Here is a 26,213-nt window from a genome sequence, read left to right as displayed (position 1 = left end):
TAGAGATTTAATGTGAATCGACAGTGAATCCAGAACGGTTGTCATTGCTTTCCTGTTTTGACTTTGTGGTTCTACGTTATTATACCTGATATTTGATATACCTACCTAAATACATTATTAGTGATTGTGAAACATTAAATGTGCTATTATCATCAAGTAATTGTTCTTCTACGACTCATGTCCATTGAAGTAAGTAAAATTAAATTTGTTAAAAGACGCATAATTTTTGAAATTGACTTTTAGAAGAATTTGCATTATTCATTCTGTCATTTAATATCTTCAGTAAAGTTGAATAATGGATAACATCTCTTGGATTATCAGTCGATTTCTTTTATCTTTCAATTTATAGAATGCATAAAATACGGTTCAGTGACAAATTCAAAAATTGTTGAAATCAAATAAAATGTTTTGTATTTGTTTAGATTATCTACTAGTTTATCAGCCTGCTTTATGTTAGGAAGCAAAGTGTTGTAACTGATTCTGAATGATCAAGTACCGGATGATTTTTTTAAATTTCACATCTAGCCAGCTAGAATGTATATTGTGTGTTAACTCTGATGCCATTTTTTATTATTGTATTTATTTTTTCTTTTTTGTTCCAGTCAAGTACATCTGTTCAAAATATTTACAACGGCTTGAGAAGAAAATACTTGAGTAATTAACTGGTAAAATTGATGTTAGATACGGTAAGCGAAATGATCTATTGTCTTTTAAGTATTTTTCTGACAATAATCTTGTAAACTTCCTATTTATATCGTCATGTTCTGTCACAATACAATTGCAAAATTTATAAGGTATTTACCTTCAAGTTAATAACATTATCCTAAATGATTAATCTTTCTGATTAACGGTTGATAATAAGTAATAACTCAATTATTTGGAATAATAAAAAAGCGCGAAGTGTGCTCATGATGAACATTTGTTGACATGACTATAGGCACAGCCATCTCTACTTATAAGCCGTGAAGTTAGAAATCTGGCAACGTCGCGTGTGGGTCTATTCCTTCATCAGTCCACGTTTGTTAGATAGTGTTTTTGCGAGTTTGAATCAAAAACAGTGAGATAAATTGGTGCTGAAGAAGTATTTAACAATTCTTGAGCAAAAAGAATCATCAAAAAGTACGAGTATTAACCACGTTAGCAATTAAAAGTATAAAATCAGATAACCTTTATGTTGATTTATTTTAGTGTTGTATGCGAATGTGGAACACCATGTGAAAAAATACACGTCCTTGCGGCATTAATTATGAGCAATACAGGGTGTTTCTGAAATAGGTGCATTAAATTTAACTGGTAATAGAACTCGTCAAAAGGAACAACTTTTCTATTTACCATTTTGCCGAAAAACGATGTTCAATTCCAAAAAAAAATTGGAGAGATTTTTCACTAAAATAGCCCTACGCCACTAAATACTGCAATGGCTAATTCAGATCAGCGCTAATATGAAAAAAACATCCATTTTCATCCAGAAAACGTGTTTTAACGCCGAAATCGAAATTCAAATAAATCTACCCGTATAGCAAAAAATCCACTTCGTAAGAATCTGGTTGTTTCACGTTTTTAGGTAGGTTAGTTTTGGAGATATGAACGGTTTTAGGAAAATCTTTCCTAGTTTTTTAAGCCATTACGCAACGTTTTTCGCCAAAATGGCAGAGAGAAAAGTTGTTCCTTTTGATGAGTTCTATTACCAGTTAAAATTAATGCACCTATTTCAGAAACACCCTGTATAGTGTTAAACAATTATAGTAAAAATAAAAATAATGCTTGTCAACATGAAAAACGTAGTACAAAGAAAAAACTTACCACTTTGAATAATTAGCGAATATGTACTACGTATTAAAATCGTTGAAATCTTAATAATGTTTTTTGTTCGACACTGTCAGAATTTGAGAATTTTCTCTTGTGTGAACGGATTTTGATAAATGTCACAACTTGTTAAAACGAAACGTCAAGCTAATTTTGAAGATTTTAAGCGAATTTTGAGCCTTTAAGAGGCTAGTCGAACAAAAAAACGTTGTATTCAACTCGTTCGTGTGATTATTTTGGACCATTTTTGGCACTCGTGGGCCTTTAAAACGCGTTTCACTCGCTTTTTAAACTGGCCCACTCATGCCAAAAAAGGTCCAATTTACACGCAAATTCGTTAAATAAACTACTATTTTTATACGTTTCCCTTTTATCCATCCTTTATTCATTACATTACTATATGAAATTAAAAAAAAATAACTTCACGGCTTGTAAGTAGAGATGGCTGTGCTATAGGGCGTTGAAATGAAATCCTGGGCTGGGAAGACGTTTAGTCCAGTCAGTGGGGGATAAAAATGGCCGTTGCCTTACAAAAGGTTGTTTAGTTTGAGTAGTAACCCTGATGAAAAATAGAAGTTTTCGACCTTGGGGACAGTGAGTGCGAGCCACCATCTTGAATGAAACGTGCAAAAAACATGTTTCCACAGAATAACTCGATAAGTGTTGATTATTATGTGAGAAAAATGATCAAATAAAAGTTGTAAAGGATAAAATTTGGTAACTTTTTTGTATTTATATTTTGCTTGTAAATTTCATAGGGGCTGAAATACAATCGACGAAAAATGCATTTTAACGAAATGTTTAGTCCAAAAAACGTCAAAGTTTATTGTTAGTAAATTTTGCAAATGATCAAATCAAATATTTTGTGTACTATAATACTGTAGTATACTATACTATTAATAATGATTATACACAGGGTGTTTTCGAAGTTGAGGCGTTCCTTGTAACACGAGGTACTGTACATTATTCTTAAGAATTTTAGCCTAAATCTTCTTAGTAAAATGTTTGTATTAACGGAGATAATTGATTGTATATTTTTAATATTTTCTAAAATTTTGAGTCCGGTCCTGTCTATTTCTTCGCTGTAGATTTGCTAGATTACTAGATTAATAACTGACGTGGCCCAGGATGGTGTCTTTCCGGAAATCGCTCTGCGTACTCTCTGGACGCCGCAGCTGCATTCTGATAATGTGATAATGATATTGATAACATTGCCCATACATTAGCAACATAGCTGTGAGCTCATTATTTTCGATTATAATATAACTTAACCCTCCACCACCCGGCGGCACGGCAATTTTGTCGGAGTACATACACTATTACGGATAATACTATCAAGTAATAGTGCCAGTGCTTATCAACATAATTACCGGCGTCTCGCCTCGGGCGTAGACCAGTTGGGCCAACGCTACGGGCCGTCCCTAATCTCAGAGTCGGAGTTGGGCCAAATATGCCCAGCCAGGGGATTAAGAACCCTGTCACCGACAATTATTGGAAAAGGTGAGTCCCCTTATAACGAAGGTTGTCGTAAAAGTGGTAAGAAACCGAACACCAATGATCCGCAGGTAAATACAAGTCTTGAATCGTCTTGAACTGAATCAAGAAACAGGGTCGTAATTCCAATTTTGCTTCCTTTTAAAATTAGTCGTCGGTGAAGTTTTTTTCTTTGACAATTTCTTCATTTTTCAGTTATTTGTACGGTAACAGAAATGCAATGAAATCGTATTTATTTTCACCTTGAAATTTAGTTTTCTTCAGTTTCCTTTCACGTACAGTCTTAGCCAAAAGATTGTAAAATCACATATTGTAATTATCTAAATATCAAAAATTCAATCGTTAGGTTTAACTGCCGGGTACAAAAGTAATTCAGATATTGGAAAATATTTTTTTGGACTTCAATTTTTAAACCCTAGTGAAGTAGGCGATTCATTTGCATTTGACCTTGTTGAATCATTAGTGTATGATGATAGAGTTCAAAACTATTTAGTAGAAAATTATATCAGCCAAGATGCTTTGTTCCTGCCGTATATGGGCTAGTGAGACAGCATCGTTAAGCAGAACCACAAATGCTTGTGAATCGTTTCATTCGTATTTTAGTAGGTACCAACTTTTACAAGGCTCATCCAAACATTTACCAGTTTACGGAAATATTACTAAATTTTCAAGCCGACACTTAGTGCTTATTCACAATGGACATAAGACATAAGAAATACATAAGAGATAGAGAGATACCTAAGAATAATTTGTAAATTTGGGCAATTGGAAAATAATTCTCATAAGTTACGTAAAAATTAATAGTATATCCACTGCATGTATCATGAATTTCTTATGCCTTATGTCAAGCTTATGTCCATTGTGAATAAGCACTTACGTAAAAATTAATACGGCTAATAAGAGTAATAAGTTTGTTAAAAAGTTACGACCGCAAGTGAAACAAAGGCAAAATTTTGTTTTAGAAAAAATAAAAGAGCGAAATGAAAATCGCATGAGTAGATTAGATTTTGTAAAATGTATATCTTACAAATATGCTCCAAGTGTATAAACTGTACTATGTATCTATGTAAATTACCACATCTATATTTCCTAATAATAAATAATAAGCATAACAGACCAGACATTATAATTTTAAATAAACAACAAAAGCAAGCATATCTTTTAGATATAACTGTTCCAAATTCACATAATATAACACAGACATATAACACAAAAATTAATAAATATTTAGAGCTCTCGGTTGCTATGAGAAATCTTTGGTGTTTAGAAAAAATTTCGATTTTACCACTTGTAATTTCAGCAACGGGAATAGTACCGCAATCTCTTTTTAAAAATTTAAAAATTCTGGATTTAGATAACAAATTGGTAGTTGAAATTCAAAAAGGTATATTATTATACTCATGTCACATCGTGAGGAAGTTCCTTAACATTGACACAGAACATAATACACAACAAAGTCAAAATGCGGAGGCGAGACGCCGGTAATTATGTTGATAAGCACTGCACTATTACTTGATAGTAATATCCGTAATAGTGTATGTACTCCGGCAAAATTGCCGTGCCGCCGGGTGGAGGTGGGATACGATAAACACTTCTTTGTACGTTAATCTTTGAGGATACCCCATATAATTTTTGTTACACCAGTTTCAAAGAAATTAGGAATAATTTTTTTTTATTGAGAACAACTAATTACCTACAAACTTGGCCCAACAGGCCCATGGGATTAAGTTGACCGTTTACTTGACATTACTCGACGCAGGTAGGTTGGCCCAACTGGCCGACTCCGCTCGCCTCCACATTTTGACTTTTTTGTGTTTTATGTTCTGTGTCAATGTTAAGGAATTTCCTCACGATATGACATGAGAATAATAATATAACTTTTTGAATTTCAACCACCAATGTGTTCTCTAAGTCCAAAATTTTTAAATTTTTAAAAAGAGATTGCGGTAGGTACTACTATTCCCGTTGCTGAAATTATAAGTGATAAAATCGAAATTTTTTCTAAACACCAAAGATTTCTCATAGCAACGGAGAGTTCTAAATATCGGGCGTTCAAATGAAATCCTGAGCTGGGGAGGCGTTGGAAACCGTCAATTGTTGTGCTTTTTTAAAGCGTAGATTATTTGGAGCATGTTGACAGCTAACCTAAAATTTAGAGCCCAAAAAGAGTTTCTTTTTTTCTTTCTTTGCAATGTTTTACATTAAAAATAGAGTAACTAGTGTTGTGAGGTCCGGTAATTGACTTAGTCAATGACCCATTTGACCGGTCAATAATTGTCAATGACTTGACGAATTTGACCAGTCATTTTTAAAATTTAAATTTCCCGCTTATAATGTTGAAGATTATAGGATATGATGACTGTTTGACTGATGAGATGAGGTTATGTTGGGTCGTCTGATTTCATTTACGTAAAGTCCATTCATTTTGTATTGAACTTTTCAAGGTCAAATAATTTAAATTTTGGCACTGTAATTATGTTTTGTAAATATATGCCATTCACGATGTTTTGGCATAAGGGGAGGCTATGATTTCATTTTTTAACGTTGGATACATGTTTGATTTCTGTCATTTCTGCTGTCACTAAAATGCCTGACATGCGGACCTATCAAGATGAACGTAACATGTTGCCGAATTTACCGTAATCATAATTAAGCGACATTAATACGTATTGATGGTGTTTGTATTAGACTGCAGAACATATTTTCAGTAAGTTACAGTGAAGTCAAGTTCTTTTTATGTATAAATTGAATCGTAGGTGAGTACAAGATAAATATGTAGCACGGATAGTGAAGGAAGAAACAACGACCCAATTGAAATGGCATAGGAGATTTGTAAGACCTATTATAACTTCGCGATAGAGTTGTGAATTTATGGCTTGAGTCTATTTTGAAATGTACTCCTGAAATTTGCCAACATTTTTGTAGATATTGTGAAGAACTTATTTCGGAAGATTGGGCAAAATTAATTGGAAATCTTTCATTTGAAAACGTTCTTCCTTTAATAATTTCATTAGGAGAATCTGACTCGGAATTTGATTGGGATTTTGATGCAGGTAATGATGATTCAGAATTTTCTAATGAAATTATGGAAGTTGAATAGTTTTGTTCTTTTTTGTCATGGACGATGGGTGTGTAAATATTTTGCAGAAAGAATCGAATAACGTAAGGCTTAATAAGTAGGTACAAAATTTTATACAATCTAGTTCTAGGAACGTTTTGGTTAAAATGAAAAATTCATTGAGAAGTTACTAATTGGTTGGTTAAGACACTGTATAGATAGGTTATCTAAGTAGTGCATAAATTAACAGGAACCACTTTTTCTTTCGGTTCCGGTCCCTACTATTCTGTAGTCTGTTCAAGTCAGTTTCCTGTTTTGTTAAAATGGATTAAAAATATGTGAGTATTGTTCTATTGTAAACTAGTAAAACTGACAACAATGCACTAGACAATGACGCAGTTTATAACCTCAAACTTAGAAAAACATAACCTGATTCAACAGACAGCTTTACTGCCAACTTAAATGCACTTTTTCCATGGCCTCCCCTTATGCCAAAACATCGTGAATGGTATATAGTGACATGCATATAACCAACATAATGTGATTTAGCAATGCTCAATTCAACGTTTACGGTGTTTACCTGCATGTCACTATATACAAAACATAATTACAAAGCCAAAAAATAAAATTATTTGACCTTGAAAAGTTCAATACAAAATGAATGGACTTTAGCTGCTGACAATGAAGAAATGGATTATGACAATAAATATGTAAATTATGACAATGAAACATCTAAAACTTTAATAAAGATCATTGTGGAAAACGATTATTAAGCTTTTTATCTATTAGGAAGAAGTGGTTTTTGTTTTTCATTCGTTTTTGTGTCTTCTTAACACGACATACAATATATTTTTATTTTCATAAAATACTTACCTACTTTTTTAAATTCTAAACGAATGTTTAACTATTTTAAAAGAAACTAAAAAACTGAAAATACACACACACAGTTGTGTTGAAAGTTTTAAGCGTTTCAAATTAACAAAAAGTTCAAATTCAAGCAAATATGTTAAAGAAAAAACAAAGTATAATTTCAAACAATTCAAACTTAACCTCACTTACACAATTTTAGGACAATAATTTATCGATCAATAAATCTTATAAAAAATGGAATTAAGAACCATTATTTGGTATTAAAATAATCCTTGACATTGAAAGAATCATTTTGTGATGTTTATTAACTAGTTCCTACTTTTTGACCAATAATGACTGGTAATTGACCGATCAAGGACCGGTCAACTTTGACCAAAAATAAATGACCGGTCATTTATCCATCACTAAGAGTAACTTAACGAATCCTATTCTCGAAGCAAATATCTATCGGCACCCTTTGCTGAAAACAAACATGTTATGTTATGTCCCGATTAAACATAATCATTTGTCATTCGTGTCAAACGGCGGGAAATTCAAACTTTACACTGTTCTAAACGGTTTAATTTTTCCAACGCCTACTCAGCCCAGGATTTCATTTGAACGCGCGATATTTATTAATTTTTGTGTTATATGTCTTTGTTATATTGTGTGAATTTGGAACAGCTAAGTATATCTAGAAGATATGTTTGCTTTTGTTGTTTATTTAAAATAATAATGTCTGGTCTGTTATGCTGTTATACCACAAAATTTTATAATAGCTTTTATCTTTGATTTTATCAATTTTGGATTTGGTTTGGAGGTTGTTGGGAATTTGAAAATAACCGTTGTTATTTTCTCCACATGCAACGCAATATTTTCCCCTGTTAGTACTTCAACCTTGATGAAATTCAAGGAAATTTAAATTATTGTAGCAATTTAGTTGATTTGTAGTTTAATATCTTTAAAGAGATGGCGCTAGTTAAGGGTAGATTTTTTTTGAGGTTAGCCGAATCAATCATTCAGCTAGTTTGTTACGGCCGTAAAAGCGAAGCGCAGTTCAGATTTAGTAGGCCATGTTATTGGCATCTAAGTGGTGGCATCTGTTGGTTATGGCTTCGTAACATCATGACATGGAGTTCCTAGTGTTCTGTTCTGACTTCTGAGACTGTGACGGAGTGACACTTGACAGTCTGTGCTTGACAGTGACAATCTGAGTAATCTGACAGTTGTTTTCCGTAGGTATCTTGTGTGGTGTCATCCGATTTATTTAATTCAACGAATAAGAGCAAAAAACAACCATTTTGGTTTCTGTGTTGCCAAAATATTGGATATTTATCTTACTACAAGTACACAGCATTGTCGGTAATCTGTAAAAGTGTGTTTTGTTGTGACATACCACTAGATCAAAGTAATTGTTTTCGTGTTTGTTCCATACCTGTCGTTATGATACCTGTTGTGGAATTTGCTAGAGATATTAAATGCATTGCATTAGTGTCCTTAATATTTGCCTAACTGGAAAACATTTTTACGTATACCTACTTGCCAAAAAATGCGTGAACCCAGGTAGGTAATGTTCCAACATTTTTTGTTTTCATTAAACAAGGTCAGTAATTAATTATACTGCATGAGCAACAATTACTGTTTGAGTTGGCAATAAAACTATGGTGACTTTTTTGCCTCCCTGTTGGCTAAATTTGTTGTATAATAATAATAATAAAATAAATCTTTTTGTAGTCATCCAAAAAAAAAAACCAAAATAAATATAACCGGAGTTGTGACGTGAATTTGACACATCGCCGAAAATTAGGTTATATGTGATGCGAAGCAACGGTTTATTGACAAAAGAAGTTTTTAAAAACAAACAAGTGAGAGCGAGGAAACAGTAGATTGGGTAATCTTGTACCAGTTTACGTCGCCCAAACTGCTTATCGCTTCGCGCACCGTGCTAAATGTGTACAGTATTGCCAGACTTATTATTATTATGTTATTAATCAATTGATTTCTGGTTTAGCAAAACTAGGTACGGTCGCGATCAATAAATTTTGGACACTAGTGTCATCGTGCTGTCATACATTCCAAAACGACCCTTATGTGTAAATAACCTCAATTTTGATTGTTGTGTCAATTTTGAAAATGTGAATGTCAGATTTATCGAGAAAACATTCAAGAAGTTTTAAAAATCAGACAAAATAAATAAATAAAAATTAAAAACTTAATATTTTAAATGGGTGGCATACTGACAAATTTGACAACAATTTCATCATTCATGTGACAATTTCAATAAAGCATGGTTTAGAGTATTTTTTTTATGTGGCAGAAGAATAATGCCCAAAATTTAATGATCGTAATAGGTAGTACCATATAAGTGTGTTGTGATAATGGACAATGCACCATATCACTTAATGCAATTGGCAAAACTACCCACGTCGTCTTCCCCAAAGGCAAAAATGTAAGAATGGTTGATAAATCACCATATACATTTTGAAGCAAATTATACCAAAAATCAGTTAAACACCTTTCAAAAGAAATGACCAAAAACAGTATGTTATAGACAAAATTTTAAATGACCAGAGACATGAAGTTCTTAGATTACCCCCATATCATTGCCAATACTTTATGGACTTAAGAATTACTAGAAAAGTTCTCAACAGCGCAACCCAATTTTTTGTATTTGTAATTCCATTGCATCAATAACATAACAACCATTCACTTAGACAATGACGTTTGAAAATACGCAACTTTAAAATTTGAACATTAAAAGCCTACTGGAGCAAATCATGGCCTCCTAGATTGAAAGAGACTGTCACTTTCGATTTAGGAGGGCCATGGAGCAAATAATGTTATTTGACATATACAACACCCCAATGTGACAAGTATGAGTAATTTATTTGCATACATTCTAAAATTTATTTTATGCAGCTTACATTTGACTTATGTAAAATTAGATTTGTGTTATAATTAATCCGAATTGTTTATTTTTTCTTGTGAAGAATGATACTTAAAACATACTATTTTGTTAAAAGATTCATCAATTTTAGGAGATTCATGATGTGGCGAGAGTTGAAGTTAATATTATGGAAAAATTTACTTATACGGAAAAGGCACTGGCTGTTAACGCTGACAGAAATTTTAATACCGATTTTGTTGTTCACTTTAATTGCTTACGGCAGATCCAAAATAAGCGGCCTGAATAAAATAGAAATAAGAGACCCTACTTATCACGAAAAAAGTGAAATAGACGAGATTTTTGCTCATTTGGGAGTTGGGGAAATAAGTTTATGGTACTCTCCATACACCGACTTCACCGAGAGCATAATACAAAGAGTTCAAGACAAGTTTCAAATACCAGGCGAAGGTATTTTTATTATATACTTTGTGATTTCAAGCAACTAAAAATTTTACCAACAGCAATCAGAGAGTTTACATCAAAGGAGGATCTCTTGCGACAATTTGGAAAGAATAATACTGCTGCCATTGCTGCAATTAATTTTATCGGAAATGATTCAATAAGACTGAATTATGAAATCGGGATGTACGATAAATACTTTACGTGGAATACAGACAAGCTTTTTATGCCTATGATCATTGAAGACGACCCTAGTATGTCTTACTATGTCATTATATTATTATATAAATAAAGAAATCTTTGTTCTAGGAGCATCAAAGTATGTTGTTAAGGGTTTCGCCGCACTTCAGATTGCTATAGATCAGGCATTTATAGAAACACATCTATCAAAGAACGACAACAAATACAAAAATATGATTTTTTCCATTCAGCAATTTCCAGATCCACCACATACGTTGGACTCAGGATTGAACCAATTGTTCATATATTTTCTACCATTAATCACTATTTTTAGTTTCATATTTTTATGTCCCGCTGTACTTCAACGTGTAGGAGAAGATAAATGTTCAGGAACAAAGGTTATATTAACACGTTAATTTATGGATTGGTCATCAATTATGTTGTTATTTAAGGAATTTTTAAAAATGGTTGGAATGAAATCGTGGATGTTATGGCTGGGGTGGTTTATCCATGCTCTGCTAACTAATCTTTTCTCAATTGTGGTGGTAATAATTTTGATGAAGGTACCTTTTTGGGGTGTTGCTTATCCACCAATCGAGTTCTCAAATGGCGTCATCTTATTTCTATTTCTCTTTTTCTACTGTATGGCAGCCATAACGTTCTGTTTTTTGATCGCCACCGTTATGAATAAACGTAAGTTCAAGTATCCCCCACAAGAAAAACAAATCTAAAAAGTTCAATAGCTCTTTTAACAGAAGAGTTAAACAGTGCTTATTAGATTATTCGTTTTCAAAAATTTGTAACAAACTTATTGTTTTGTGTAATTGTCTAATTGTGTACATATTAACGCCAATAATATTTTTTATTGTAGCCTCAATAGCAACTGTGGTTGGAATTTTATTTTGGATTTTTTCTTACTTTATACCACAAACGCTAGTAACCTCATATGATAATTTACAATGGAAATATAAAATTATGTTTGCACTATTCCCTAATATGGCTCTTCAATATGGATATTCTGCAGTATCAGTGTATGAGATGAGAGGTAATTTGTTACTAATCTTTATAATGTAATAACTATTTGATAACATTTAGAAACTGGTATCCAATGGAACAATATGTTTCAATCCGGAAGTGGTGGAGAAGATGAAATAACAATGGGAAACGTACTTCTAATGTTGATTTTTGATGCTATAATATTCATGTTGCTCACTTTGTACATTGAAAACGTCAAACCAGGGGAATACGGAATTGCGAAACCGTACAATTTCTTTTTACCAAATGTTAAGAGAGTAAGTTAAATTATTATTTAAATTCTCGTGGAAACAGTTAACTTTGTATATATTTAGTGTTTTATTGTATTTACTTTTATAATAAGTTTCAGTGGATCAGTAAGATATTTAGACAGTCAGATGTTACACCAGGAAATTCGTTATTAAACGAAGAAACTGAAATACAGAAAAAAGTTTGTATACAGATTCATAAATTGCGTAAAAAATATAGTAATACTGTTGCTGTCGACAATTTGAGCATGAAAATTTATGAATATGAAATAACGGTATTACTAGGCCATAATGGAGCTGGGAAAACGACCACAATGTCAATTTTAACTGGTACGTAATTTATCTTGTGTAAAAGGTGTAAATTTTAATGTTTCAATTGTAAAGGTATGATTAACGCCACTGACGGTACTGTTATAATAAATGGGAAGGACATTAAAAAAGAAACGGACGAAGTCAGGAAAGACACAGGACTGTGTCCTCAACACAATTTGCTGTTTCTGGATTTAACAGTTCGCGAACATTTAAAGTTTTTTGCAATGGTATGACATATTGTATATAGTACAAATTTGTGAACTTACTTTTAATTTTTTTCAGTTGAAAGGGTCAGACAATATTGATCGCGAAGTAGAAGACTTGTTAGTGAAGCTTGATCTTGATGAAAAAGCAAGCAGTATGGCTTGTACTTTATCGGGAGGAATGAAACGGAAGTTGTGTCTCGGAATGGCGTTGATCGGTGATTCTAAAGTGAGTGTCATGAACGAATTTTTGGAGGTATCGGTTGTAGCAATATACAACAGACTTTATTGGTACATTTGTTTTGTAATGAAGTTTGTAAAGGCGTTTTATTTCTATTTTTGTTGAAGAGCTGAGTCTCACTTGTTTGATTTTTAAATAATTATTTTAAGGTACTAATTTTGGATGAACCTACATCAGGTATGGATCCTGAATCCCGTAGGAAAATTTGGAATTTGCTTTTAGAATGCAGAAAGACCAAAACCATTTTAATAAGCACCCACTTTATGGAAGAAGCGGACATATTAGGGGATCGCATAGCTATTATGGCTCACGGTTCCTTGCAGTGCTACGACACTCCCATGCACTTGAAAATTAGATACAGTAATTTAATTATTTTTTTTTGTATACACAAAATTCATGAATTTGTTTTAAGATACTGGCTACCACTTGTCTTTAATGCTTGCTTCTAAGGAGTATCTTGACTTAATATCAAGTGAAATTAAGAAGCAAGTGCCGGGAGCAGAGTTGTTGCGGGAAAATAGTGATACCGTTGTGTATTTGTTGCCACTGAGCGAGAAGCCAAAATACAAAAGCGTTTTTGAATTGTTAGAGAAAAATAAAGACCAATGGAAAATTGTTTCGATAGGTCTAAACATAACAACACTTAATGATGTATTTTTAAAGTAAAATAAACAAGTACTTTAGAAACAAATTTTTATAATCGTATTATATTTTTAGAGCTAAAGATGAAATCGATGGAAAGAACGAAGAAGTAGATGGAACGAACGAGAATGGTAAGCTTGTTTTATTGCATTAGAAATTTTGCGTCAGCTTAGGTCATCGGTCATTCCTAACAGTCGTAACAAAATACTGTGTAGAGACGGCTTTTAGTTGTGTACATGTACTCATTTTACAGTAATGAATTCATAGTGTCAAAATTGTATGCATCAATAATATAGGTATTTTATATTTTTTTTTTTAGACTTTGGCAAAACGAATTCGCAATTGCAAAGTTCCCATCGTACATATAATATTTTTACGTCGCTGATGAAAAAACGATTTTATTTTATGAAAAGGAAATTTTACTGGTACATTCCGGGGGTGAGTATTTTTCACTAAAATGTTTAGAATAATATTGTTGACCACGTGTTGTACTTCATAGTGCAAATTTTCCAAAATTTAGTTATGCAAGTTATGTTTGTGATTCAGGTTAAAGTCAAATTCAAATACATATCTACATTGTTTACGGCCCGGTTGTATGTATGTACATATAAAGCGATGTCAAGTTCGTTGTTAAAGTTAACATAATGTCAAGCAATCTGATTGGGGGATATTTATTATTGGATTTGAATCAGCCAATGAAATGGGCGCATTTCCGACTTAGCGCGTTGTTAGCTGACACGATGTTAACTAAGTTTTACAACCGGGCGCCTAAGATAATTAGGGACAACAGTTGTTATGTGAAATATAATTTCAGATTTTTGTGACAATTTCGATGTTCTTGTTGGCCATGTGGTTGGGCATGGCAGGTAACGTTTATAACAACAACGAGGATCCGCAGTTAAATCTAAATTTACACGTCTACGGCAAAACAAAAGTATATTATGGTGGAAAAAAATCTTCAGAAACGACGGTACTTAAATTGAGAGAATTCTATAGTGAAGCTGTACTTCGCGAAGGGGGAAGCCCCGTTCTTGTGGAAAATGTGGCTCAAGGTAGATTTACGATTTTAATGAGCTCGCACGACGCTCAACTTTTGGATTGCAGGGATAATAGCCGCGGGCATCGATAATATAGCGTTTTATAAGCAACATATGATCGCTGCTACAGAATTTAATCATAGCGATGGTACAATTTTCATTAATTCCATGTATTCGCAAACCGCGTTGCATGGTATACCGATTTCCATCAACCTCGCAATGAACGCAATCGTAAAGGATTTATTTAACGAAAGTTTTTCAATTACTATTAGAAACACCCCGCTAAAGCCACTTTATACAGAATTTTCACCTTCAGAGTTGTCGGTGATAAATGTTACAAGCACCTGGTTAATTCTGATCCCTCTAAGTAAATAAAGACATTATTGTTTTATTTCAGCGTAATGTAACGTTAATTTGCAGGTATGCTTTTCTTCATGAGTAATTTCATTATATTCCCGAATTTGGAAACGTCGACTGATTTTATACATATTCAGACTTTCGCAGGAGTAAGAATATATGTCTACTGGTTCGCAAATATACTCTATGATTATATTTCCGCCATTTTAATAATTTTACTACTGTTTGCATCGATAAGTTTAATGGACGTGTTAGCCTACGAATCCGTGGTTTTCAAGAGCAGCGAAATTTGTATGTCGATTTATTTAGAATTTGCAGTTATTGAACTAAGATGGCCAAAGCTGTTCGGAAATGACAATTTTGTTCATCATTTAAATGTGCTTTACTGGGAATCTTAGTTGAATAACTGTAGGCCAACGAAAACTAATTTCAGTTATTGCAGGGACTTTTTTCGCCATATTCTTGTGTTACGTCATTGGTTCTTTACCTCTTGTTTACATATTTAGCTACAGAAAAACATTAAGTGGTGGATTCACATCATTCCTGATGTACGGAATATTTATTGGATTAACCCCAACGATTGCTATCAACGTAATGGAATTTTCTTATGATGACTACTACGTGAAACTTGCAAGTGTCCTAAAACATTGTTTATTACCTTTCTTCCCTCAGTTTGGACTGAGTTACATCTGCGTCAAATTTTCTCGAAAATACGTGGAAAACTTTAATTGGAAGTACATGGACCCAAATAAGCAGAAGCATATTTGCGAAACTGATCCAAATCCATGTTGTGGTGAGTAGTTGAATATTTTTTTATAAAACTACTAGCGGGCACAAAAATTGTAAAAGTAAATAGATTGATCAATCTAGAAAGAAACCCGCTCCACTTTTATGTACTCTTAAAGAACAATGTTTAGCTTGCTTGTAGTTTATTTCATTTTAAAATCGCCAAATATGTAGTTGCGATGTCCCCGAATAGCACAAGTAAGGCATTTCAGCAGGAAAGCTCGTCAAACGTGAAAAATACATATAATTTGTGATATTAGTAGGTGGACATGGTTAATACAAAGATAATATATTTGGTGTTTTTGTAGGAGGACCATCGGCGAAATGTGAGGATTATAAAGATTATTTTTCTAACGAAAAGTTGGGAATAAGAAAGGATCTTTTCGAAATGACGATATCATCTTTTGCACTATATTTTATAATCTTGTCATTTTTAAACTCGGAACTCTACCAAAAAATGTTACATTATCTGAAGTACAGCCTAGACACTATAATGTTATATTGCAATCGTACATCAAATGCCGAAAACTCGAGTTCTGAAGATGAGAAACCAACAAGTCCAACAGGATCGAAAACACTACGCGTTCAAAATTTAACGAAGTCTTTTGGAAGAAAACAAATAGTGAAAAACTTAAAGCTACACTTGGAGAAAAATAAATGCTTTGGGCTCTTAGGAGTAAATGGTGCAGGAAAATCGACAACATTTCGGATGCTGACGAAATATTTGTTTTTTGATAAAGGGCAAATCACCATTTCCGAAGGATCGAAATCAACATCGATTTCAAAAGCCGAGGTGAGAGACACGTGAAATGTGATTTTGAAAACAGAATAATATTTTTTTAAGTATTCGGAAAAAATCGGTTATTGTCCACAAGAGGATTGTCTAAATTATTACCTAACGGGAAGAGAATTGTTGTACGTCTTCGCACATATAAAAGGGTATTCTACCGAAGGTGCTGATAAAATCATTAAAGCTTTGTTGAACAAATTTGGTAAGCATTTTTACGAAACAATGTATTTAAAACATTATACCTAGAATATGAGCAACAAAAAAAAAAGAGATAGGAATTGCGATAAAAAAAACAAAATTTCTGCAAATGTACGGAGTAAGCTCTCATCTTTTGAATTCTATAACGTGCGATCGAATAAAAAAAATCGAGTTACCTGGATTGTGCTATTTTGATGCTTTGATTGGTTCAAACCAACATTTTCGCCTACTCTGATTTTATTCGATCGCAAGGTACAAGAAATGATTTTCACACGAGAACACAAAATAGAAATAGAAATCTGTTTTTGAAACGGGGACCAAGAGAATAGTGAGTGAATTAATCATACACAACCTTAGAGCCGTTTGACACGTGACTAATTTCAGTACTGAATTCTGCGCGCGCTCATTCAGTCAGCTTGGATGCAAGAAAATAGAACAAGTTCTAATTTCTTGGATGTAAACCTGCGCATTAGCGACATGGTTGAAGGTAGCGCTGCCGTGTGGCTGTGCCTGTTTTCTAGAGGTGGAAAGTTCGATTCCTTTCAGTGATCTTTTTTTTTTAATGATGCAAACCAATTATTGTCCATACGCAAACATTTTTTATAGACAGATGGCTTAATAATAATCCTTTGCCATCTAATCGTCTGTTTAGCCAATTTCTTGCCCAATTTTTTTTCGGATCCTGTTTTTTCTACCATGATTAATATCATAGTCGTCTGCGCTAATCCATATTTGTATTAAAGTAGGCGTTGTGAACGCATCACTCGTGTAAAAACGTAAGATTTAATAGGTGATCCGTGATCTGTAATCCGTGTAGTGCGTTCACAATCGACTCTCTTCAACGCCTATTTTGAGTTGAAATTTAAAAAAACACCCTATACATATTTCACTTAATACGGTGCTGCAAAGTTATGTAATATTGACACTGGACAGATTTTTTTACATTGAAAGCGCATGCGCATGTACTTACGAACTTACGGCCCGGTTGTATAAAGCTTAGTTAACATCGTGTCAGCTAACAATGCGTCAAGTCGGAAATCTGCCCATTTGATTGGCTGATTCAAATAAAATGTTAAATATTCTCCAATCAGATCGCTTGACAGTATGTTAACTTTAACAACGACTTGACATCGCTTTATACAACCGGGCCTACGTGTCATACAGCAACCTTGTATTCAGTACTAAATTTTAAACTGAATCAGGGCGCGCAACGATTGTACTGAATTTAGTACTGGAAGCGAATGGCTGGTGCGGAAGGTCGAGGAGATATACGTGAGAACAAATAGCAAGGTGAAGGTGGGAAAGGAGGGTGAATGGTTTGAGACGACAAAGGGAGTGAGACAGGGCTGCCAGCTCAGTCCCCTGCTGTTCACGATATACAGTGTGAACATAAAGTTTGGAACAAAATTCATAATAGCATTATGTGATCTTTTTAAGAAAATCACTCGGACAGGTAGATTTAATTTCGAAAAATGCCATCCTGTGACGTGCAGTTTGTTTAAGTGACATTATTGCACAATGACGTCATAGCCATTTTTTTTAAATGGCAACCCCCACCTTTTTATTCTCTTTCTTATAGACCTTCCTACTAATTATACGATGAATCAAAAAAAGTTGGTATACCTTACATAACAATGTTTTTAGAAAATGACAAATTTTACTTCAAAAATTTAATTTAATTCTTAATGTAAATTTTTTTATTGACCTCAACGAAATATCTAAGGTTACTTAACAATAAAATTTAACGCAAATATTGAAAGTGTCCCCCGCCAACCATTTGGCACTTATCGACACTTCGTACACTGCGCTCAATAATATCAGGGTTTATTTGTTCCACTTCAGCGCGAATTCTTTGCCGTAAATCTTTTAAATTGTTTGGAGCTTGGCGTTTGCGGACGACATGGTGATAGTGGCAAAGAGTGAGAGAGAGATGAAAGAAATGTTTCCAGAACCTGGGAAAGTATGTGAGGAAGAAAAAGCTGGAAGTGAATGTTGAGAAGACGAAAATGATAGTGTTGAACAATAGAAAGAAGAAGAATGAGGAGAACGAGTGGAAGTGGGCGAGGAAGCAAGACAGAAAGTGTGAGCGAGTTTAGGTACTTGGGCTACACCTTCAACGAGAGAGCCACGGACAAGGCGCTAGTGAGAGAGATAGTGAGGAAGGCGAACAAGGTAGTTGGATGCGTTTGGGGAATAGGAGAGAGAAAGTGGGGAGGTGAGTTCGGGAGGAAAATGATGATGTTCGAGAGCATGCTAGAGAGCGTACTGATGTACGGAGCAGAGATCTGGGGATGGAAGGAACAGGAGGAGGTGGAGAGAGTGCAAGAGAAATATTTGAGATGGGTGCAAGGAGTGGACAGAGAAACACTTGGGTACATGTGAGGGAAGGTTGCAAGAGGAGCAGGCTGAGAGTGAAAGCGGGAAAGAGAGCAGCAAAGTTCTAGGACAGAATGGGCGAAAGGAAAGAGTGCAGGATACTGTCTGAGAAAGAGAGAGAGAGAGAAAATACTTCAGGAAGAACGGGTATGCCAGCGTAGAAGTAGAAAGAATGAGAGCAGAAGGAAGACGGATGAGTGTGGAGCTGAGCGAGAGGGACAAAGCACGGACAAGCAAGAGAGAAGGGAGACAATCAGAGAATCCAGGTACAACAGGGAGTATGAGAGATGCATAACAGAGAATGTTCCGGGGTACCTGGGGAGAGAAAAATGATGGCGAGATTCAGATGTGGGAACGAAGAAAGAGAGAACAGGTATTGGACGGAAGGAGAGAAAGAAGGTGCAGTATTATGCTACGAGGAGAGAGAGACGATCGAACACATGTGGAATGGATATGGTGAAATGAGAGAGGAAGTGAAAGGAACGGGGAGAAATACTGAACGAAGACGAAAGGGAGATAAGATGGATGAAAGAGATATGGAAGAGGAGGGAAAGGATAGAGGAGAGGGATGGGGGATAAATATTAATTGGTTTAGAAATTTTGGAACTGTTTAAGTTTATTTATGTTAAGTTATTTTGTAACTCGGAATCAGAAAGCCTGTAGGGCAAAATAAAGCATTTGTTGAGTACTGAAATAAGTCTCGTGTCAAACGGCTTACACCATCATAGCTGTTAGCGTTGTTGAAGATAATCCCCACATTCTCAAAAGTTTTGTTTTTCATAGCCACCTTTTACCGTTTCTTATCACACTACGGGGTGATCAAGAAGGACTGTTTGAGTTGGTAATACACATTTTTTTTTAATGGTACAACCGGAATAACTTCTGGTTGTTGACGGCTTGACACTGAGGTCGAATGCAAAAAAAAGTAGACACAAACAGTTTTTTACAATTGTTTTTCCTCAAAATGTTATTGTATATAAATGTGGCTTTTCTAATACCGAAAATTTCTCACATTTTTTTTGCATTCGGGTAGGCAACCAAGAATACAGTCGTAGTCAGCTTGCAACCAAAATCGAAAAACTGGAAGACTGGACCAAGCAGCCGAAAACTTCTTGTCTATTTTTTTTGCATTCGACTGTATCTGTCAAATAAACCAACAAAACATATCCGGTTGCAGTATTGCAAATAGCCGAATAAAAAAGTGTTCTTAATTGTATTGGCAACTCAAACAGTCCTTCTTGATTAACCCATAATATTAAATTACAGTTTTAAATGAGTACCATATAAAAAATATTTTAGATTTAAATAAGTACGCAGACAAACCATGCTTGGAATATAGCGGCGGAAACAAGAGAAAGCTTAACTGTTGTTTGGCGTTTCTGGGATCACCGAGTGTCATTTTACTGGACGAACCGACCAGCGGGGTTGATCCAGCCAGCCGCCGTAAATTTTGGAACATATTTTCATATTTTAAGAATAACCAGGAAACGTCATTTTTGCTTTGTTCACATAGTATGGAAGAATGTGAAAATTTGTGCGACGAGTAAGTGGCTCTTTAAAAACTCACAGCTGATTTTGGTGTTTTTATTTCGTATTTACAGAGTCGCAATTATGAAAAATGGAGAAATAAAAGATCAAGGAAATCTGCTCTCTCTAAAATCCAAGTATCAAAATGGGTATAAACTGATAATTAAGATGAACAGCGGTGCTGGTGATACAGCTGTAATAAAAAATTTCTTAAACTTGAAGTTAGATGCCGTTCTTCAAGAAGAATATGCGGTAAATGAAACTATTGTGTTAGTAAAACGAATTTGCTTATATGTAATTATTTTTTAGGAGTCTTTAGAATTCCAAGTGAAGAATACTGAGAAACGTTTGAGTGAAATATTTGGTGTATTGGAAGAACTAAAGAGTAATCATACAAATATTGAAGATTACATAATTAGCGAAATATCCTTAGAGGATATATTCTTATCTGTTGCAGAAAAAAAAGAAGTCTAACTTACCTATGAGTAAAAATATGTACAGGTATACAATAATGCAACTGCATTTGATAATAATTGAGTTAAATGGTGGTAAAATAAATTAGAGTAAACATATTTTTGTATATTTTATAGGTACTTAAGCTTTTAAAATTTTCCTAACAAATGGAAAATTGTTTTTAACCAGTGCTTAAGCTATGTTGTCCTGCACATCTATTTGTCTTACAAATATTTAGTACAGTCACGGCCACGGAATTTCGTCAGTCGTTGTCATTCAAGTGACATTAGCTGTAAACTAGGTTTTATATATTTCTAACCCCACATTGGATGTTTGACATGGATGTTACTGGTGGCATTTTGATTTTTATTATGCGTGACAGAATTTCTGTCACAAAAATTTTGAATGTCAGCCGTAATGACAATAAAGCTTAGGGTGCACAAGTTTTTTCGAATTAACAGTAAAATAACTGACGAAATTCCGTGGCCGTAACTGTACTTAGTAAGGAAATGCTGTAATCAACGGTAGAAACTTTTAGTTCTATGGTTGAGAATCGAGCAGTTGTATTGATAACAAATGAAAACCAAATAAACATACGGAGTAATCTTTTAAATTTCACATCATTATTTCATCCATTATATCGTCCGTTCATTTAAATTTATCCCCACAGTAGGCGTTGATCGTTGAAGACTCGATTGTGAACGTACAGTTCGAGACACTGAATTTCGGGCATCACTGTCATACCATCAAAAAATGTAAAATACGCTTTACATTATTAACCTCAATTTTACCGTTTGCGACGATGTTGATTGACGTGAACAGAAAATAAATTTCAGAATTTGACTTTTGAATGTCACGTTGACAATAAAGAGTGATTTACATCGCAATTTTTTGAAGTGACAGAAAAATGATGTCCAATCACAGATCAGCTGTTTAAATCTACGCTTTTACACGAGTGGTGTGTTCTCAATGGACTCTCCAACGCCAACTTTGAGGATAAATTTAAATGAACGCAGGATAGTATTGGGTGATTCAAAATGATCGTGGATAAGTATGCGAACTATGTACGAAAATTTATGTGGCAACTGTGTGGGTAGGATAGAGTTGACATTTTTTTGACAATTCATGGTCGCGCAGTTTTGAAAATTGTCAATTCAGTGTACAATGGTAAAGAAAAATATGAAATGTCATACAGTTGTCAACCCTACCCCACCCACACAGTTGCCACATAAATTTTCGTACATAGTTGCCATACTTATCCATAATCATTTTGAATCGCCCAACATCTAATAACTAATAATGGATTTGACATCTGGCCGTCTAGATGTGAAATTTAAAAATCACCCGGGATAATTATATTTCAGTCTGTGATAAAACAATGTGATTTTGATTAAAAAAAAGTTTGAATTTTTATTCTTTTTTTAGAAATTGAATTGGAATTGGTAACAATTACTTTTATTTATTACCTTATAGGTTAACTGGTGTATTAAGCATTATTAAGCAAACTTATAATTACCACAAGAAAACACACTTTTAGGCTTATTATCCCACATGTTAAAGTATTTTTATTTGCTTAAATAAAAATGTATTTTACGTATTTTATCATCTATTTTGTTTCCTTGCCTTGTAGAGATTCAAATTTAAAATAAGTTAATCAACTTTGAAATTATAGTTTCGAAAGAAACAAACAGAAGACAGATAGCTCGTATTATTTTATCTTAATTTAACTACCTCTTATGACGCTTATTGGTTTTATTTGCTCCACGTAGATTTGTTACGCCCAAACATCGAAACCACTTAGTGAGCGAAAAAAAACAGTCACAACGCGTTGTGGAAGGTGCTGAACGACCAAATACAAAAATCTGATTATTTTTCGCGTTGTGATCGTTTTTTTTACCACGACGCATTGTACGTAGTTAATGCTTGGTCAGACAAGTCAGTGTGTTGGGGTGTGTTGGCAATTGCGTTTCAGTAAAGTCCGATTTATGTTGATGAGCGAAAGTAAAATTTTGAAGTATGAGATGTGTAAATAAACTAGGCAAAAATGAATAGGGAATTCCACAATTTTTCTTAGAAAGCAAAATAATTGCCCCAATCCTCCTACGTATTCCCAAATACTAGATAAATTTTAAATGTTACAGGTATGTACTTGAAACATTTAATGTAGATACGGTGCCTTTTTTTTAACGTTGACCATAGGGATTTACATGCTAAAAAATTCAGAGTCTGTTAAATAAGCTTTTTAGTAGGAATTTTCAAGTGAAATTTGGCAGAATATTAGATTAGTATTTTATAAATCAATTAGCTGACCCGACAAACGTTGTTTTGCCACCTACCGGGTCATAAATGAATTACGACCCTTTGTGCTGTAAAAAATCCTTAAATTCGCAATAAATAGTTATTTATTTAACGAGTTCGTGTGTAAATTGGGCTTTTTTTGGTATGAGTGAAACGAGCATTTTAAAGGCCCACCTGTGCCAAAAAAAGTCCAATTTACATAAGAACGAGTTGAATACAACGTTTTTTTGTTCGACGACTCCCGTAAAGGCTCCAAATCGCTTAAAATCTTTAAAATTAACTTGACGTTTCGTTTTGACAAGTTTTCACATTTATCAAAATCCGTTCACATAGGAGAAAATTCTCAAATTCTGACAGTGTCGAACCAAAAAAATATTGAGGGTCATTTATCTGGATAAAAAGTATCCTATCTCTCAAGTTGGAGCAAACAATAGGTACACATTTAGTAGTTATCCATTCGTGAAGTGGGTCATTTTTGCTTTTCTCAGGTCAGAGATTGAGTGTTAATTTGTGTGCGGATTCCCGCAATTCTGGGGAAGGTACACTTTATTTTACTATAGCACATTTTGTTTGTTAAAAAATGTGAGCAAATGTCAATTTGGTTTGACTTTTGTGAATTAAAATTTAATACAATCTCAATCGTGCGCGCCTACTAAGTTTTAATATTTTGCCGAAATAAACGATAATATTACGGAGGTTGGTTTATATATATATATATTTTTTTTATTATTATGTTGCTTGTTTTATTACATGATTGATTGTGAATAAAATAGTGTACAAAACTTGGCGAAAGTCCATTCCTGTGTCTCGAGAACTAGTTCACCTCGAGCGCAAGCCTCTCGGTAAACTATTGTTCTCTCGACAGGAATGGAACACTTTCCTCCTCGGTATGTAATATACTATTATTTGTTCCGCACTTGTAAACGTCAGTTTTACAAGTCACTGTATTCGTCTTGAAAATGTCTCCTAACTGGCTAGCCCGTGCATAAGCACATAAGCACTCATATAAATCAGTGTCGTGCGTTTCCAAAGCAATACGTGTAAAGCTCATACAATTTTTTTTTCAAATATTAGAACAAATAAAATATTCAACAATACACGCACGGTAATGGGTTTTACTGGCTCCAGAAGGTAACTGGCTCGCCTTCGGCTCTCCAGTCATGTCCTTCTGTCGCCAGTAATAGTTATTTATGTGACGAGCTTAGTAAATTAATCTTTACGGGCGCGCTGGCACTTGTTGAACGAGTGACGTATGGAACGAGTCTCCATAAGCCAGTAAGCGAGTTGCATACAAACTTTTATTTCCACCTTCAGTCTTTAAATTTCGTTTTTTTAATTGTTATTTATGTTTATAAAAATTTTGTAATGAAAGGCGGCGGGGCAATTATACCTACGTCGTCATGGTGTTGAGATAAACAACAAAAATACTGTCAGAAGTTTTGTGAAATTTGTTACAAAAAGAAAGAACTGAAAGAATGACTTTAATGCCCGATGAAGACTTTGAAGGCGATTTTCTTGAAATGCAAGAAAATAACCACGGAATTACCAACGCTGCAAGTGCGGTTCTCTACTGATTCGATCCCAGGAGCGATATGAAAATGACTTTCGAAACGGATCAAAATGCATTATTAACGTATGTAATAGCAACAATTGATAGTTAAATTTATTTGTGTTTGTAATAAACTTTAAAAAAAAATCATTTAATTAGTTTTCATTATTTATTTTTTGATGAGCCTTGTAAAGTCTTTACAGGTCTCTTCTACGTGCCTGTTAAATATTACAGGGCTCTGCCTGTAATTACCCATCACAACCTGCTGTATAAATAACCGGCCTGTTCATTTCATTAAAAAAGCCACGACCTGCTGTATAATAACCGACCTGTTCATTTCATTAAAAAAGCATTGCGAAAATGTTTCCGAGAAAGAGCTAATTTTTGCCGATGAGGACGCCACAGTACGGGCGCTTCTAAAGAATAAAAATGCGGAAAAATATGTTTAGACATGATGTTAGAGTTAAGATTGAGTACAGTAAGTTCGTATTTTCTTTCTAAAACAATAGGTACCGAATACAATTGTATTTTTGATTTTAAATTCGAATGTCATTTGAACGAGAAAAACTCGGTGACAAAAACTTAAGATGAATAATATCCCCAAAAAGCGCCCGTACACTAGCGCTCTGCGGGGATCACTCAAATTACACTTTTGAACAGGCCGGTTATAATACAGCAGGTCGTGGTTACCATAAATGCCTATAAATGCTATAGTAATCTTATAGTATTTAACATTACTAGCATGGTAAAAAGGGTTTTTACTGGCGACAGAAGGATATGACTGGAGAGCCGAAGGCGAGCAGTAGGTACATATAATTTACATGCTAGCCAGTTAAGAGACATTTTCAAGGTGAATACAGTGACTTCATAAACTGATGTTTACAAGTAGGGAACAAATAAAATACTATTATTAATAATTATTATCAGAAAGGGTTTTAACGTGTCTAGTAGTGAAAAAAATAGTATCTAAACCACGGTAGAGAAGTCCCTTACAACCTTCGCGTCTCGGAATGTAATCTTGGCGCTCTGGCCAGGAACGGCTCGTGGTGAAATAAAGCGGGTATTCTGCAAATTTATTAATTTGTTTACAGTAAAGTATTGATTAGCCGAATGTTAGTTATAAGAAAATTGAATCCTAATTTAAAATTATGGTAATTGTTCACTTTAACTACTTCTGGAATTTTCGCGTTTTTTCTGGCTGCAAATGAAAATTTTCCTTACCCTTTAGTTATAACGGGTGACTATTAAAATTTTCACTTGGAGTTGGCTTTGAACGAGTTTTTATTTTTTCTGTTACTTTAGACACACGCAAGAACGAACAACAAATGTCAGTCAGTACAATTGAAACATAACCAAATTAAGAGAAAAACTTGTCAGTGTCTAAGGTGCAACGGAAAACAAAGAATGATCCATAGTCAACCCTAAGTG

The 26,213-nt window shown here is 34.1% G+C and overlaps 1 protein-coding gene across 5 annotated transcripts; it reads left to right on the top strand.

Moving 5' to 3' along the window:
• LOC138125116 (phospholipid-transporting ATPase ABCA3-like) lies at positions 1-22,535 on the top strand. Of its 5 annotated transcripts, XM_069040396.1 has the most exons (24): positions 1-189; positions 603-686; positions 10,246-10,562; positions 10,616-10,807; positions 10,863-11,131; positions 11,186-11,426; positions 11,605-11,778; positions 11,829-12,025; positions 12,112-12,346; positions 12,401-12,555; positions 12,611-12,760; positions 12,922-13,132; positions 13,185-13,434; positions 13,490-13,545; positions 13,734-13,852; positions 14,229-14,466; positions 14,519-14,818; positions 14,872-15,099; positions 15,251-15,601; positions 15,903-16,387; positions 16,439-16,586; positions 20,258-20,501; positions 20,560-20,737; positions 20,795-22,535. In XM_069040396.1, exons 3-24 carry the CDS (start codon positions 10,253-10,255, stop codon positions 20,957-20,959), a joined length of 4,896 nt encoding a protein of 1,631 aa, XP_068896497.1. In that variant the 5' UTR covers positions 1-189; positions 603-686; positions 10,246-10,252; the 3' UTR covers positions 20,960-22,535. The 5 variants fall into 5 exon arrangements, with proteins under 5 accessions (XP_068896497.1, XP_068896498.1, XP_068896496.1 ...); XM_069040397.1 differs by lacking the exons at positions 1-189; positions 603-686 and adding an exon at positions 8,423-8,442; XM_069040395.1 differs by lacking the exons at positions 1-189; positions 603-686 and adding an exon at positions 8,449-8,770.
• Positions 22,536-26,213: the final 3,678 nt, after the last annotated feature.

Source organism: Tenebrio molitor, chromosome 2, assembly GCF_963966145.1.
Source record: "Tenebrio molitor chromosome 2, icTenMoli1.1, whole genome shotgun sequence".
Classification (NCBI taxonomy): Eukaryota; Metazoa; Arthropoda; class Insecta; order Coleoptera; family Tenebrionidae; genus Tenebrio; species Tenebrio molitor.
This window is presented reverse-complemented; position numbering and strand designations above follow the sequence as displayed.

What these genes read in the sequence shown, in the direction of transcription:
- LOC138125116 (XM_069040393.1), top strand. Translation starts at nt 9,586, where the DNA reads ATGGACAATGCACCATATCACTTAATGCAATTGGCAAAACTACCCACG. An exon ending in TTTACTGGTACATTCCGGGG is followed by an intron (nt 13,853 to 14,228) that starts GTGAGTATTTTT and finishes ATATAATTTCAG; the next exon opens with ATTTTTGTGACAATTTCGAT. An exon ending in TGTGGAAAATGTGGCTCAAG is followed by an intron (nt 14,467 to 14,518) that starts GTAGATTTACGA and finishes TTTGGATTGCAG; the next exon opens with GGATAATAGCCGCGGGCATC.